This window comes from Mirounga leonina, unplaced genomic scaffold (genome assembly GCF_011800145.1).
Source record: "Mirounga leonina isolate KUSES-001 unplaced genomic scaffold, KU_Mleo_1.0 Mir_168, whole genome shotgun sequence".
Taxonomy (NCBI): Eukaryota; Metazoa; Chordata; class Mammalia; order Carnivora; family Phocidae; genus Mirounga; species Mirounga leonina.
In genome coordinates, this window is record NW_023270426.1 from 59,661,025 (window position 1) to 59,677,209 (window position 16,185).

At 35.8% G+C, this 16,185-nt stretch overlaps 1 protein-coding gene across 1 annotated transcript in view; it reads left to right on the plus strand.

Annotated features, from left to right (window-relative positions):
* ADGRV1 (adhesion G protein-coupled receptor V1) overlaps positions 1-16,185 on the plus strand; it is a 556,689-nt gene that overhangs the window by 149,300 nt on the left and 391,204 nt on the right. Inside the window, exons 29-34 of the mRNA XM_035014847.1 lie at positions 3,254-3,469; positions 4,936-5,151; positions 5,827-6,071; positions 7,329-7,510; positions 8,322-9,133; positions 11,793-12,002. Coding sequence (XP_034870738.1) covers positions 3,254-3,469; positions 4,936-5,151; positions 5,827-6,071; positions 7,329-7,510; positions 8,322-9,133; positions 11,793-12,002 — 1,881 coding nt within the window. The remainder of the gene's footprint in view (positions 1-3,253; positions 3,470-4,935; positions 5,152-5,826; positions 6,072-7,328; positions 7,511-8,321; positions 9,134-11,792; positions 12,003-16,185) is intronic.

Consider the following 16,185-nt stretch of genomic DNA (forward strand, 5'->3'; position numbering starts at 1 on the left):
TCTAAGAGCCACATGTTGACTCTGTTTTGACATATAGAATAAGGTTTCTCATAAATAAATTTCTTCACCTTACCATAATACCCTGGATGGATATACTATATAGTGAGCAACATTCTTGTCCACAATGTAAGTAATTATGGTTCAGGATTATAGAAGGAAATTTACTTTAATATTAAATTCAGATTATAGTCAAGGTTAAAATTCTCACACGATACCCATCCTTTTTTTTCTTAACAAGATTTAGGATCAATTCTAATAGCAAATGAATTGTAATAAAATCCAGTAATTAGTCTTACTGAGTAAGAATTATAAAATAAAGACTAGTTTTCAAGGAACTCACAGTTTATTGAGTGAGATAGAAATAAAACCAGAAGGGAGTATCGCATACAGCAGTAGCTAGGAGCTGTGGGTGGTGGTGTAAGATAACTTATGTTCCAATATATAGTAAAGTTTTGAACATAATCTTTTTTGGCCCCAATTTCCTTATCTATTATACAGAAATATCATGGGGCTTAAATATAATAATATATGTGAAAATTAATGGAATATCTGGCACATGGTAAGCATTCAGTAAATACGCACAATTATTGTTAATAACATGGCATATGCAGAATATCAATGTGCTATGGGATAGGAGAAACAATTGACATGTATTTTATGCTTGTTATGTTCCTGGAACCATGCAGCATGCTTGGGGCAGTTCAAAATAGGCATAAGGTATAATGTGAAATAATTAAAGAACAATTTTTTTTTAAAGATTTTATTTATTTATTTGACAGAGAGAGAGCACAAGCAGGGGGAGCGGCAGGCAGAGGGAGAGGGAGAAGCAGGCTCCCCACTGAGCAGGGAGCCCAACGTGGGGCTCGATCCCAGGACCCCAGGATCATGACCTGAGCCGAAGGCAGACACTTAACCATCTGAGCCACCCAGGCACCCCTAGGGAACAATTAAATGCAAATCTCTGTGATACTGACTAAATTTTAATAGGCAAAATCAGTGTAGGACCTGGTAAGGTCTCTGTTACTGTACTCCGAGTATAATCATTAACTTTGAGGAAAGCAGTATGAGAAGACTGATGATCAGCACCTGGGTAAGAGCATAGCACAGAATGAACGTTTGGATAATTGAAGGTTTTATACCTGGTTTGATGAGGAATTGTATGTAGGGAGCAAGAGATTAGACAAACTCTTACAGAATGCCTCTTGATATGTCTACCAGGTACTAGCATGATACCTTATGTGACTTCCTCACCATCTTTGTGCCTCTGGTTAGTCATTGGTAAAATGTGGACAATGTTACCTGCCCCATAGAGATGGTATAGGGATTAAATGACTTGATACAAGAAAAGTACTTAGAATAATGTCTGGCAAATTCTTTTCTAATCTAGTTGAATTTAATTATATCATATTGATTTATAATTTTTTTATTTTAACTGATTTAATTTAGCATAGTCTGTGTGTCTCATTAATTGAAATTAAATGGTGTTATTGTTTTTAGATTAAATTGTCAGAAAATGTTAAATTTTATTATCACATATTTCCAAATACAACAATTGTTAGAGATATTCTAAATATCAACTCAAAATTGTTTACTGCTAATAAGAGTTTGTTGATGCTTCATCTGTGTTAAAAGGTCACTACTGGGTATTTACCCCAAAGATACAAATGTAGGGGTCTGAAGGGGTACATGCACCCTGATGTTTATAGAAGCAATGTCCACAATAGCCAAACTATGGAAAGAGCCAAGATGTCCATCGACAGATGAATGGATAAAGAAGATATGTGTGTGTATACACACACACACACACACACACAGGAATATTACGCAGCCATCAAAAGGAATGAAATCTTGCCATTTGCAACGACGTGGATGGAACTGGAGGGTATTATGCTGAGCGAAATAAGTAGTCAGAGAAAGACATGTATCATATGACCTCACTGATAGAGGAATTCTTAATCTCAGGAAACAAACTGAGTGTTGCTGGAGTGGTGGGGGGTGGGAGGGATGGGGTGGCTGGTAATAGACATTGGGGAGGGTATGTGCTATGGTGAGTGCTGTGAATTGTGTAAGACTGTTGAATCACAGACCTGTACCTCTGAAACAAATAATACATTATATGTTAAAAAAAAAAAAAAGAAGGAGATAGCAGGAAGGGAAAAATGAAGGGGGCGGAGATCGGAGGGGGAAGACGAACCATGAGAGACTATGGACTCTGAGAAACAAACTGAGGGTTCTAGAGGGGAGGGGGTGGGGGAATGGGTTAGCCTGGTGACGGGTATTAAGGAGGGCACGTATTGAATGGAGCCCTGGGTGTTACACGCGAACAATGAATCATGGAACACAAATCAAAAACTAATGATGTAATGTATGGTGACTAACATAACATAATAAAAAAAGGTCACTTTTTATGTTGTTTTCACAAGGGTGCTGGTTGGAATTGAACCTAGAAAATAATTTAGGGAGAGTTTGTGGAAGGTCCTAAATGCCTTCAAAACAAGCTTTGCTGTCTCTAAAATCAGTGGAAAGTGAGAAGAGAGCCTTGAAAGTATTGAGCACACTTTATTGTATCAGCATTGGGGATGGGGCGCCTGGGTGGCTCAGTTGGTTAAGTATCAGCATTGGGGTAGCATTGAGGCTGGCTTTACATTCTGGACAAGGCAGTTGAATGACTGTTAACTAAGATGGGAAAAAGGAATGGGTTTGTGAGCAAGGACAGGGAAACAGGCAGTAATTTAATTACAGTATAATGATTTGCTGCTGGTCTTTGAGGACACAAAGCTTAATGACTTTCCTACTCAATTTTGTAACTGAAATGCTGTTTTTTAAAAATTTTATGTCATGCTGGTAACTAATTAGAAGAGCATAATCCTGTAGGTGTCATCATTATCTATGTAATATTATGTAAAGTGATGATTATTTACACCGTAATCATTTTTTGCCTTTTAACAAATTTCCAGTACTTATTAAAATATTCCTGTAGGATAACTATTCCTTTGCTAAAGATTCTATAATAACAATCTCTCTAGAATGTAAAGCTACAAGAGAGTAGGGACTTCCTGTTTAATTTGTTTTTGTTTCCTCCGTGTCTAGATTAGTGCTGGTCCATAGTAGTCAGTACATGTTTTTTGATAGAGATAGTAGAAAAAAACACCAAATGAGGATCCCATTTGGCTGATGGAATCTTGCTGAGGTTTCCTGATGACTTTTGGCCGGTTGGTAGAATTTTGATACATTAGCTTTTCTTGTCTTTCAGTTTCAAATTCTCCACGCCTCGGGCCTAAGGTAGAAACTATTGCTCACCTAATCATCATTGCCAATGATGATGCATTTGGAACTCTTCAGCTCTCAGCACCAATTGTTCGAGTAGCAGAAAATCATGTCGGACCCATTATCAATGTGACTAGAGCAGGAGGATCATTCGCAGATGTTTCTGTGAAGTTTAAAGCCGTGCCAATAACTGCAGTTGCGGGTGAGAAAAGACATCCAAGGGGCAGTGAAGTGTTTTGGAGGGAAATTACATCCTTAATTAACAAAAGCCACTTACAGATATAGCTAGAAATATCTACCAGAAAGCAATAATTCTCTTGCATCTTTTAAAAGGCATAAATGTAGAGCTTTTATCATGTATTTATGACACTGATTTTGTAGTTTTTGAAAAATGTTAGCAAAACTGTATATCAATTTTAAAGTTAAAATGACCAAAATATGCACAAACCAATGAAAAGTAAACTAGGGAAAGTATTGTTAGGCTTTCTCTGTGTGTACTTTTTAGTTATTTGAAAGGGATTCATGTGTAAATGATCCCAAGGAATGCAGGATAAAATGTGCAGCCACATGGTTGCAGTGCTTGGCAACAGTCTTGCCTCTCAACCCATTTATCTTGCTTGTTTATTTATTTATGAAGAATGTGGATGAGGCAATGGCTAGCATTAACTATTCTATGTAAGCAAAATGATTTCACTGCCAAATGCAAACATTAGGAGACTGCCTTTTTTATTGGTGCAGTTACAGCATCTAGAGGGAGATCTGCCCGAGAGCTATTCAATTAGAATCTTTCTAGCATGCACTTGAAGGAAAATGAGTGTGAATGGATAGGATAACACGTTTGATATTTTGAAATAAATGATATTTGTTTGAAAAGATAATAAACCAGGCTCACCTGTTCCCTTAGTTGGGGGGGGAGGGGTTGGTGTACGTGTGTGCGTGCATGCATGCAGGGTGGGTAGCCTAGAGGAATGTCTGACTGTCTGCAGGGGGCCCTACATATTGCCTAACAGTGGGGATGAATCAGTGTTCTCAGAAATAAGCCCTTAGGCATCATAAGAAGACTCTCTCCTTTCCCTTCCCACTGTTTGACCAGAAACAAAGCTGCTGCTAACCTGAGCAGTATGCAGGAGCAGCTTTTAATCCAATTTTTTAGGAAAGCCCATAGTTTCCAGCAATAACATTGATGATGCTGACATGCCTATATCTGTACAACAGTATAACATATCTTTCTAGTGAGGTAGGATTTTACTTCTGTTCTTTGTTTTAAAAGATTGTGCACATTTTCTTTCTCTTTTGTAGATAAGGGGTTATCTTGTGGTAATGGATGACTCTATATTTTTGTGTATGTCCATATCTATATCATAGCTATATCATCTATGTCTGTACATGACAAATAGAAGATATTATGTATACATCTTTCTAAAAATGAAAGGATAAACTTGAACACCCTTTGGAGGTCTGTTTCATTATTTTTTGATCTCAAACCTATTTTTTCTGAGCAGAGAGGTAAAATCTTTTTGTTTAGAATATATGTAGTCAGTATCCTCACAAAAGCTTTACAAGTATATCTATGGAATTTGATAGATCACAGTATTTTACTAGTGTATGGCATGTTTATTATCATATTTGGAAAAATAAGTTTTAGCATTTTGATTTTTATCTTTATAGGTGAAGATTATAGCATAGCTTCATCAGATGTGGTCTTGCTAGAAGGGGAAACCAGTAAATCTGTGCCAATATATATCATTAATGACATCTACCCTGAACTGGAAGAATCTTTTCTTGTGCAGTTGCTGAATGAAACAACGGGAGGAGCCAGACTAGGGGCATTAACAGAGGCGATCATCATTATTGAGGCCTCTGATGACCCCTATGGATTATTTGGTAACCAAACTAGTTTGTGTCTTTAACTTGTCGATATAGATCATACATTTCTTCATTTTTAGAGACTTAGAATTAATTTGATCATGTTTCACTTTTTAACCGCTGTTACCAATATATGGGATATCTATGCACCCTCCCTAGCAGTGGTTAGTGGTTATTAAAAAAAGAAATCAACGTCTTAGCATAAATACGGAAGGGACAAACTTTTAGGTTTGTAAGTCAGATCTGGCTTCTAGATGTGTTTTGTGAATCTTAGACAATTCTTTCAAAAATTAGTTTACATCAATTTACACAAAAATCTGGATTTCTGGGCTTTCTTGATTAGCAGGAAATCTGGGAACATTGAACCTGCATAGCATCAGTCGTGGGAGCAAGATAGCAGCAGACTCTTTGGACCAGGCTTGCACTGTGCAGTTAGCTATAGAACTCACTAGACCTACTTCTCCCATGACTGCTACATGCCTGACTGCTGTAGAATGTAGAATGCCTGATTCTCAGTTTGTGATTTCTGCTTCTGTCATAATGAATAATAATGTGGAAATTTTGGCAGGCCTGACCGTTTATCACAGCACGTTACTCTGATTTTGGGGGACTTAGCTATTTATATTTAGACTGCATAAGGGAAAAAACAATCCGCTATTTTGTATTTGAAATTAACTTTGTTCTGCCCTTCAGGTTTTCAGATTACTAAACTTATTGTAGAGGAACCTGAGTTTAACTCAGTGAAGGTAAACCTGCCAGTAATTCGAAATTCTGGGACACTTGGCAATGTTACTGTTCAGTGGGTCGCCACCATTAATGGACAGCTTGCTACTGGTGACCTGCGAGTTGTCTCAGGTAATGTGACCTTTGCCCCTGGGGAAACCATTCAAACCTTGTTGTTAGAGGTCCTGGCTGACGACGTTCCGGAGATTGAAGAGGTGAGAGGAATGGCCTAGTATAGAATGACACTGTAGATCATACCTTGTCTTATAGTGACTAGAACAGATGGCTGTTGTTGTGGCATTTATAGAGAATGTCAAGTTAATTATTTCTGCAAGAATTTTCAAAATATGGTAGTGTAAAAGTGATTTTTACAGATAAACAAAAACAAGAATATTCTAGAAAAAGGTCTGGTTCATATTGCAGTTCACGAGTGTTAATTTTTTGTATAGTTACGTTGTATTTTCCCACATTTTCGTTAAATGATTAAATCTATATTTTTAGATATTTAACATGTATATTTATACATTTTTCCATATAAACTCTTCATTTGTTTGTATCCAGACTCCCTCTTAGCTTGAGTGTGGGCCAGTCGATCTTAATTAAATTTAGATTTTGATTTTCTACTTATTCACTTACTTATTCTTCAGTAGTTTTGAAAATTTACTATATGACAAATACCATGCTAGACACATCTGCCTGATACTTATTTTTCATGGTGAAGAAGCTAGGTGGCAAATAAAAATAGTCTCAACAGGAAAGTTGATTCATTACTAACATATATTAACTGAAGATAATTTTACATTATGAAATTCAAGTATTATGAAAACCTAGGTGTCATTAAGTTACTTTTAATAGCATTTATGCTTTAATAATATCAGGTTTTCATAGAAGGGAAGTCCATAACATTTCATTTGAATGTTAATTGTGTTTTTCAGTTCTAAAATATTAGATATTAGTTAATATATATAAAACATTTCTCTTTCCTTCTCTCTAAATTTAGGTGGCATTATGATATGATGTCTTTTGTTTTAAATTTTGTCAGAGAATTTCCATTTAAGATAATGTGGGAAATAAAGCATAATAGATTAGCTACTTAGGAAACGTACATGCAATATTTTCCCTAAATAAAAAAATGTATAGAATGGACATAAAAATGTATCATTGAAATGGTAACTATAAACAAGGATCTTAAAATAGATTTTATAAGATTATATACCTAAATATTAAGGAATTTAAATGGCTTGTTTGTTATGTATAACTGTGCTTCACTATTAAAAGTCAGTAATGTATTATTCCGTTACATGTTGGATTTGTAAATGTAATGGGGGAGTTCCTTTGAGTCCATTCATACTACATTATATTTTGTCCTTGTCTTTGTATGGATTATATGTTTGATTGTCCCCCACCTGCATCATTGTTATTTTAATTTCAGAACTGGGATTTTGTTAAGGAAATTTTCACTGTATTTTTAGGTTATCCAAGTACAACTAACTGATGCCTCTGGTGGAGGTACTATTGGGTTAGATCGAGTGGCAAATATTGTTATTCCTGCCAATGATAATCCTTATGGTACAGTAGCCTTTGTTCAGTCGGTTTATCGCGTTCAAGAGCCTCTGGAGCGAAGTTCCTGTGCTAACATAACTGTTAGGCGAAGGTATATGAAATAATGGCTTGCATCTGTGGGGGGATGGGTATTGTGGGTAGTGGGAAATGACCTCTAGTGCAATTAAATAATTTAGGTTTGGTGGTTGTTATATAATGTAAATTCTTTTGTAGGTTTGGTAATTTGTTAATTGAATTATGCCTATTAATATGAAGAGCCCAATATATTTATCATACATATTATTAGTGAAATAGATTAAATACATTATACATCATCGGGCTTTCTAACCGCAGAAAATTATTGCTTTAGTCTATGATTTGTTTGAATTAGAACTTAAATACAACTAGCTTCCAAATTAAAGAATATTCAGATGCTGTATGATGTGGGAGGTTTTCAGGTTGTTTTTTCTCCGTGAGTGTGTGAGGCAGTGTAAAGTTCACTGAACTCCTTCAGAAATAGAAAATAAGGGGTCTTGGGAATTTGTGGCAAGTAATTACATTTTCTTAAAATGCACTCATGCTATTATCATTATTACCTTGTTTCAGTGAAATCTGGCAATGAAAATTCATTTTCTAATCCTGTTTGATAATTGTGAAATGGATATAATTTGCATATCTTGCAGGGTATCTTTATAGCTTTGTTTAGAATAACTGTTGCTTAATTGAAAACTAGCAAGATTCCCTTGCATGAGAAAATAAAATGTTGAAAGACAAATATAATTAAGAAACATGGTTGTGTTTGTACTATTACTTTATATACTTAAAAAAAAGTGAACACTGCAGTCAGTATTTTCCTTTTCTATGTAACCCACAGATTGCTTTGAGTGCTTAACCTGTCTTTTAATTGTCACTCCACGTTTTAGCGGAGGGCACTTTGGTCGGCTGTTGTTGTTCTACAGTACTTCTGATATTGATGCAGTGGCTCTTGCAGTCGGGGAAGGTCAAGATTTACTGTCCTACTATGAATCGCCAATTCAAGGGGTGCCTGACCCACTGTGGAGAACTTGGGTGAATGTCTCTGCCACGAAGGAACCCCAGTATACCTGTGCCACTTTGTGTCTCAGAGAACACGCGTGCTCAGCGTTCTCTTTTTTCAGTGCTTCTGAGGGCCCTCAGTGTTTTTGGATGACATCGTGGATCAGTCCAGTGGCTAACAACTCGGACTCCTGGACCTACAGGAAAAACATGACCAGGGTAGCGTCTCTGTTTAGTGGTCAGGCTGTGGCTGAGAGTGACTATGAGCCTGTGACAAGGCAGTGGGCCATAATGCTGGAGGGTGATGAATTTGCAAATCTCACAGTTTCTATTCTTCCCGATGATTTCCCAGAGATGGATGAGAGTTTTCTAATTTCTCTCCTTGAAGTTCACCTCATGAACATCACAGCCAGTTTTAAAAACCAACCAACCATAGGACAGCCAAATACTTCTACAGTTGTCATAGCATTAAATGGTGATGCCTTTGGAGTGTTCGTGATCTATAGCATTAGTCCCAATACCTCTGAAGATGGCTTATATGTTGAAGTTCAGGAGCAGCCCCAAACCACAGTGGAGCTGATGATCCACAGGACGGGGGGCAGCTTAGGTCAGGTGGCAGTCGAATGGCGTGTTGTTGGTGGAACTGCTACTGAAGGTTTAGATTTTATAGGTGCTGGAGATATTCTGACTTTTGCTGAAGGTAAGTGATGGTTCTAAATGGATTTTAGTTTCCCCTGGCAAAGTCATCATAGTTAATTTTTATGATAATGTTCATAAGAATTCTTACTGTGTAGATTCTTTTTTTTTTTTTTAGTATTTTATTTATTTATTTGACAGAGACACAGCGAGAGAGGGAACACAAGTAGGGGGAGTAGGAGAGGGAGAATCAGGCTTCCTGCTGAGCAGGGAGCCCTATGCGGGGCTCGATCCCAGGATCCTGGGATCATGACCTGAGTTGAAGGCAGACGCTTAACCGACTGAGCCACCCAGGCGCCCCTAGATTCTTGCTAATATATACAAGTGCAGTATGGTTTAAAAAAGAAGTTAGTTAGCTTGTTAATTGTTGATGCTTGACATACATAGGCTGATGTGTATCTTTTTTAATTTATTAAAAAGAGAAGGTTTTCAGGCAATGTGTGGGTTTTATTCCTTTATAGTGTTGGCAATGCCTATAAGGAAACAGAGGCAACTCAAGGCAAATTTTAATTTTGTAAGGGAAGTTACCCAAGTTCATACTATTTATACTTACAAATTATTTTCATTGAAGATTTATCCTGATTTGTCTAGTATATGTAAAAAAGCTTCCCAGTTAATACTGTTTCCTAGCTACTGATATGTCTTACCCATGAGAATCTTCAATGAAAATAATTTGTAAGTATAAGTAGTATGAAGTTTGATGATTTCATTCATATTAAATGAAGTCTAGGGATAGATCGATTTATAATAATGTTCTTGGGCTTGAATGGGATAACTCCTGTAAATTTTCATGAATAATATAGTCATAGATAACTTGGCCCACAGATTAAAATTAGGGTCAGATTCACTGATTCTTTTTCAGGACTGGTTGAATCATATAATATTTGGAAGTTTGGAAAGTTCATTTGTTTAAAATAATTATCTTTGGGTGGGGGAAAGTTATCTTTATTAAGATCATTGCTCAAATCCTGATTTGGGCAATTATGGATTCCATATGGTTTTTAGCATAGTGTTTTTCTTATGAAAAAAAAATGTATACTTATAAAAACTTCATGATATCCCAAAAAATGAAGGAAGTGAGTGTTATTCACATCTTTTTTTGTTCAACTTTTTTAGCGTATACTATTTTGAGAAATAGTAATTGGGGGTCATGATCATGATTCGTGTGTAGTATACTTTTTGAAATATCTAATAAGCATTATGTTTTAGAGTAAATTTTAAAAATAGTATATCACATTTCTATAATGGTTATTTCCTAGTAAATGATTTTGGTAATGATGGAATATGATATACTTGGTGGAGCTGGCGGTACAGGTTGGTATTTGGTAACATTTCTCCTTATTTCAAAGGAAATAATGAAAATTTAATGAGGATGACTGGAGATGAAAATTTAAAGTTAGATTTTCCAGCAGCTTTAGTAACTATAAAGAAAGTTTTCATATAAAGTAATACCATTATAAAAATTAGTATTACCTTAAATTGTAACTTTAGCATCACAAAAATAGATTATATTTAATAGATAACCTAGATTCTTAGATATCTATAGTCTCTTGAGACAGTCTTGATACTATGAATTGATGAAATGCAGCAGGGTCATGAGAGAACATGCATTCATATCCCCTTTCTCCTTTTTCCCACTTTTTCTCATCTCACCCTTTTGTCCTCTTTCCAAAAAGTGGCAAAGAATTAGGTGGAGGCTAATAGGCTGAACTGCAGAAGCCCTGTTGGGTTTAGGGGTGTTCACTGCTGTTCTATGTACTAGTGGGGTCCTAGACCAAATTAAAAAGTAGAATGCTTGAGCCTTGTCACTGTCGCTCATCCCTTTGAATTCCTCTTCTGCCTCCTTCCTTTATTTGCCCACATCCTGGAAACTGGTATTTGATTCATCTAGTTGTCTAAAGACTCATTCAGGCCGGTTTTTTCACTCAGAATTTGCCATTCCTTTCCTGTTTGCCATTTTGACCACCATCCCCTAAGTGTTCCTGGTCTTTCAGGAAGGTATTGGCTTGATTACCTGAAAAAAATTATTCACAGGAATGCCAGAATGAGAATGAGACTCCATTCACCAAGAGAGAGAGCTGTTTCTCATCCAAACGTACCTTAGAAGTCCTTTCCTTAGCTGTGTCATTTTTCTAGGCTAAAGACCAGGAATAAAACTATGATTCTTTTCAATAATTCTACCCTTTAAATTTTTGCATAATTCAAAATGCCCTTCTTCACAATCTGTCCATATTATAAAATTTACAATGTTTTATATGTGAAAGGATATACAGATTAACATATAGCATTTGCTTGTAGTTACACTAATATTGCTCATGATATTCATTTACATATTTTCACTTAACTTTTTATTATTTTTATTTTTTTTTAAGATTTTATTTATTTATTTGACAGAGGGAGACACAGTGAGAGAGGGAACACAAGCAGAGGGAGTGGGAGAGGGAGAAGCAGGCCCTCCGCTGAGCAGGGAGCCTGATGTGGGGCTTGATCCCAGGACCCTGGAATCGTGACCTGAGCTGAAGGCAGACGCTTAACAACTGAGCCACCCAGGCGCCCCTTTACTTAACTTTTCAAAGTGGAAGTAATTTTGGGCCTTTGTGGATTCTCTATGTTGGTGATTTTGTTACTTTGGTTTTTATTCCATTAATTTTTTTTTTTTATAGGTGAAACCAAAAAGACAGCTATCTTAGCCATTTTGGATGATTCCGAGCCAGAGGATGATGAAAGCATCATAGTTAGTCTGGTGTACACCGAAGGGGGAAGTAGAATTTTGCCCAGTTCCGACACCGTTAGAGTGAACATTTTGGCCAATGACAATGTGGCGGGAATTGTTAGCTTTCAGACAGCTTCCAGATCTGTCATAGGTCACGAAGGTGGGTTCCTTTTTTTGTTCAGCATATTCATTCTCTTTTCTATAGAGGTCATTTTTTGCTTATTCTTTTAAAGTTTCCAGTGTTTTTTTATATATATACTTTTATTATTGTGTAGAGCTGTGTGTGTTAGTATGCCTGGAACTTAGCTGGGAAAGGGGTCTGTCATGAACTGTTTAAGTACTTAGGAGCCTTGCAGATTCCAGCTTGCTTCCTCCATTGGTGTGGTTTTAGGAACTTAGTCAAATTTGGGATGCTCAGCTTTCTCATTTGTTAAATGACAAGCAATATTACTTACTTCATAGATTTCTTAGTGAGGATTAATGAGTTAATGAATGTAAAGTGCTTATCACAGTTCCTAGCAAGTTTATATGTACTTAGTGGTAGTTGTTGATATTAAACAATAGAACATTGGCTTCTTGTTCAAAACAAGTAGTAGTTTGTAGTTAGAGAATATTTTACCCTGGATTTTATATTGTGTGGATATGTTTTATGAATGAAGTGCCAAACTAGAAAAAAATTAGAAAAGTCCATTTTTTTCTTAAAAAATAAAAATTTTCTTGAATCTTAACATTTTACATCATATGTAGGATTTTGCATGTACAGGTTAATTTTTGCTTCAAACATTTTAGCAGTGTTTTTTTGTCTTTGAATAAGTCTGTTTGAGATAAAACTGGTATTTAGTAGCCTGTGTTTCACTATAGTCTGTGTTTAGAAATAAGAATAAATAACCATACCTCAGAAAGAGAAGAAACAAAAAGGATATAGATCATGTATTTGGACTTCTATTTCACAGATGAGAAAACTGTGTTTAGCACAAAAAAGAGAAATAGAATTCCATAGAATTCTATACACAGAGAGATTAGGTGACTTGACAAGGTCATCCAGCTCGTTAGTTGCTGTGCTTGAAGCTAAATATGTTTTAGTGTGCATTACCTTGTACTTCACTGTACTCCCAACTTGTGAGTTTTTTTAACTTACCAATGCAAATGTCTGGGCTATTTTTCAACACTCTTTCTTTTTATCAGTGGTCCAGAATCTCATGTTGTCACAGCAATATTGAGTAAAAACGACTAACACGTTGCTCTAAGTCCAATCTAAAGACAGATCAGCAACTTTAAAAAAATTATTTATAATATAAGTAGAAGTCACTGTAGAAGTTAATGTTAATAATAATAATGACAACAATAACATTTGTTGAGTGTTTTCCGTATGCCAGACATTTCACATCCATTATTACACTTAATTTGAACAACAGTCCTATAAAGTGGGTATAATGGTATACATCTCATATTCTCATAAGGAGAGTGAATTTCTGAGAAATTAAGTAGCACACCGTTGTTCATAGTGGAGCTTAACCAAAGCCCACTATGTCCAAAGTCCATAATATAAGGAAATTTGTGAGAAGAAATTATGTTTTGCTTGAACTTAATCTGCTGTAGAACTCGACATTGCAGGAACTTTTGGCAAATATTTCAAGTGACTTGAGTTGGAAGAATAATGACTTTGAGTAACAATGTTTGTGTGAGAGAAGCAAACTAATGAGAAAACCTGACTCCATCTCATGTTAGAGGTGGAAATTAGGTTTTTAGAGATAATAGTTGAACTCAGGAGAATTAATAGGATCTTTGTGGATAGAGGAAGAAAAGCAAGGTGTCAAAGATGGAGCTGTGTGGAACATAAGGCTAAGGTGCTGGGAAAGGAAAAAGACCTTTTTGGAGAGAGAGAAGGCTCTGCCAGAGGTGGGAAGAGACCAAGATAAGAGTGTGTTTTCATTAATTATTGGAAAGAAAGTAATCACTGTGTCTCATGCTAACATGAGCAACCAGTGAGATTAGATTCCCAAATGGGCTGGAGGAGACAGTGGTAACTATAGAGGATTTTAAAGAATTTGGGATGGGAAGCAAGTATCTAAGAATGTAGAGGTCTTTGGGCAGTGCTCCTCAAAGTAGGGTCCTCAAGTCATTGCCCATCCACAGAGTGTTTGCTACCGATTTGTGCCAAGATTAGTTTAGAAGTTCAAATAAGCCTTTCTAGAAACTTTTATAACATTTTTATTTTGCTGATATTCAGAAACATTGTTTATGGGCTTATAATTTGTTTGTATTTTTTTTTTTTTTGCAAAGAGGAAAAAGATTAGTAATTAAAGTAAATGGCCTAAATGTGTTATTGGTAAAAAAAAAATGTGCATTATCTTATTACTCTATGAGCATGGGTTTGGTACCAGAAATAAAACACTGAATTGCTTTTATTGCTTGCATGTGTGCTCCCTAGATTTTTCATATTTTATAAATAAAAATTGGGGTGAATTTTTATTCCTTTTCTTACTTTCCTGTACCTTTATTCCTAAGTTTTTTCCTAAAGTCTAAATTTTCTTTTTTCAAAAGCATTATGTTGAACCTCAACGATTCAGAATTTTGTGTGTATTTTTTATGTTACCACAAGCTTGCACAGAGAAATATGTACCAAGCATATTTGTTTACCAAAGTGAATTAATGAAAACTTCATGGTGATTCTTCAAGATAACTGCTAAACAAACATGGTAAAAAAAAAATCATGCCATGTAGTCTTAAACAATGTTAACACTGCTTTTGGCCTAGTGTTGGTGTTTCATTTATGTGGTTAGATTTAAAATGTGGACCATGCTGAACTTCTGGCTCTAGAATACATTTTCAGTTCATGGGGAGGAATTGCCTTAGTGTTTAACAATGTACTGAATTCTGTAGAATTCTATTTCTCTTTTTTGTGCTAAAACAATTGGACAGATGCCCAGTGGTAAATATTACTTTCTTTCAAATGGAATGGGAAAATTTAAAAATATGGGACAGTAGATTTTTTTTATTCTTATGTTAATCCCCATACATTACATCATTAGTTCTAGATGAAGTGTTCCATGATTCATTGTTTGTGCATAACACCCAGTGCTCCATGCAGAACGTGCCCTCCTCAATACCCACCACCAGGCCAACCCATCCTCCCACCCCCCTCCCCTCTAGAACCCTCAGTTTGTTTTTCAGAGTCCATCGTCTCTCATGGTTCGTCTACCCCTCCGATTTCCCCCGCTTCATTCTTGGGACAATAGATTTTTACTGTGGTTGAAAACTATGTATAAATGTGCCCTTTATAAATCCATGTTAGATGTTTCACTCAGTCATCCACCTCAGCAACATCATAATCATGATGTCATAGTCAATGGATTTAAAAATCTGCCCTTTTAACAGAGACAATTTGAATCCTTTTTAGGCAAAAACTTGAACAAGAAATGCATTTCTTTTTAAAAATACAGAGCTGCTATATTAGAAACACTCAACTTTTTTCTTAATTGTTTATATTGATAGTTTGTGTTGCACACTATTCATATCCCTATAATTAGTTTAAATCATTTTCTGTCTATTGTAGAGGGCAGTTAATTTGGATGGCGTATGTATAGCATGCATACATGTATCTACTAAAATATATTTCCTGTGTTTTAATTTTCCATTATTATTACACACAGTGTAGTTGATGTTTGTCTTTTAGAAAAACTCTTGGTTTGTTTTGGGAACAAGGAGACAAAATACTCAGGGTTATTAAAATACATTTTATGTTTATATTTCTTAATCTGCATTAGGCTAGGCCTAGATGCTATATGATAGATCATCTGTTTTAGAGTAAAAGTCCAACTTTTGGTGGACTCTGGATTTTATATGAAGATGGTCTTCCGGGTATGTTGTCAGACTCTTCTGTAGGTAAGGGCCCTATTTAGGCTTTCATCCTGGGCAAACGCAAGAAGATAGTGTAGCACCTAGTAAAATATTTATGTGAAAATTATAACCTACCCTGTGTAGGACGTTCCTTTTATCCTTTCCTTTATATTTAAAAGACTAAGCACTTGTTTCTCAGTTTTCCTTTTTCCTTTTTCTCAGCTTCTCCTTTTCTACAACTGTTTTTTGACTCCTCATCCAGGTAACTTTCTGGTAATTTTTCCCAGGAGACATTTTAAATGGATCTGGTTCCTGAGAGTCTGCCTTAACGAGGAAAGTCACTACCTCCATTTTGGTTATTTATTAGGAAAATTTTCACACTGTTCATGCTTTTTTCACATGATTTGCAATAGGCTTGGCTTACAAGATTGTATTTAAGGAATACTTTCTTTACCTTTTATTTATGTGTGCATTTGTGTGTGTGTGTACGTTCTATTTCAAAT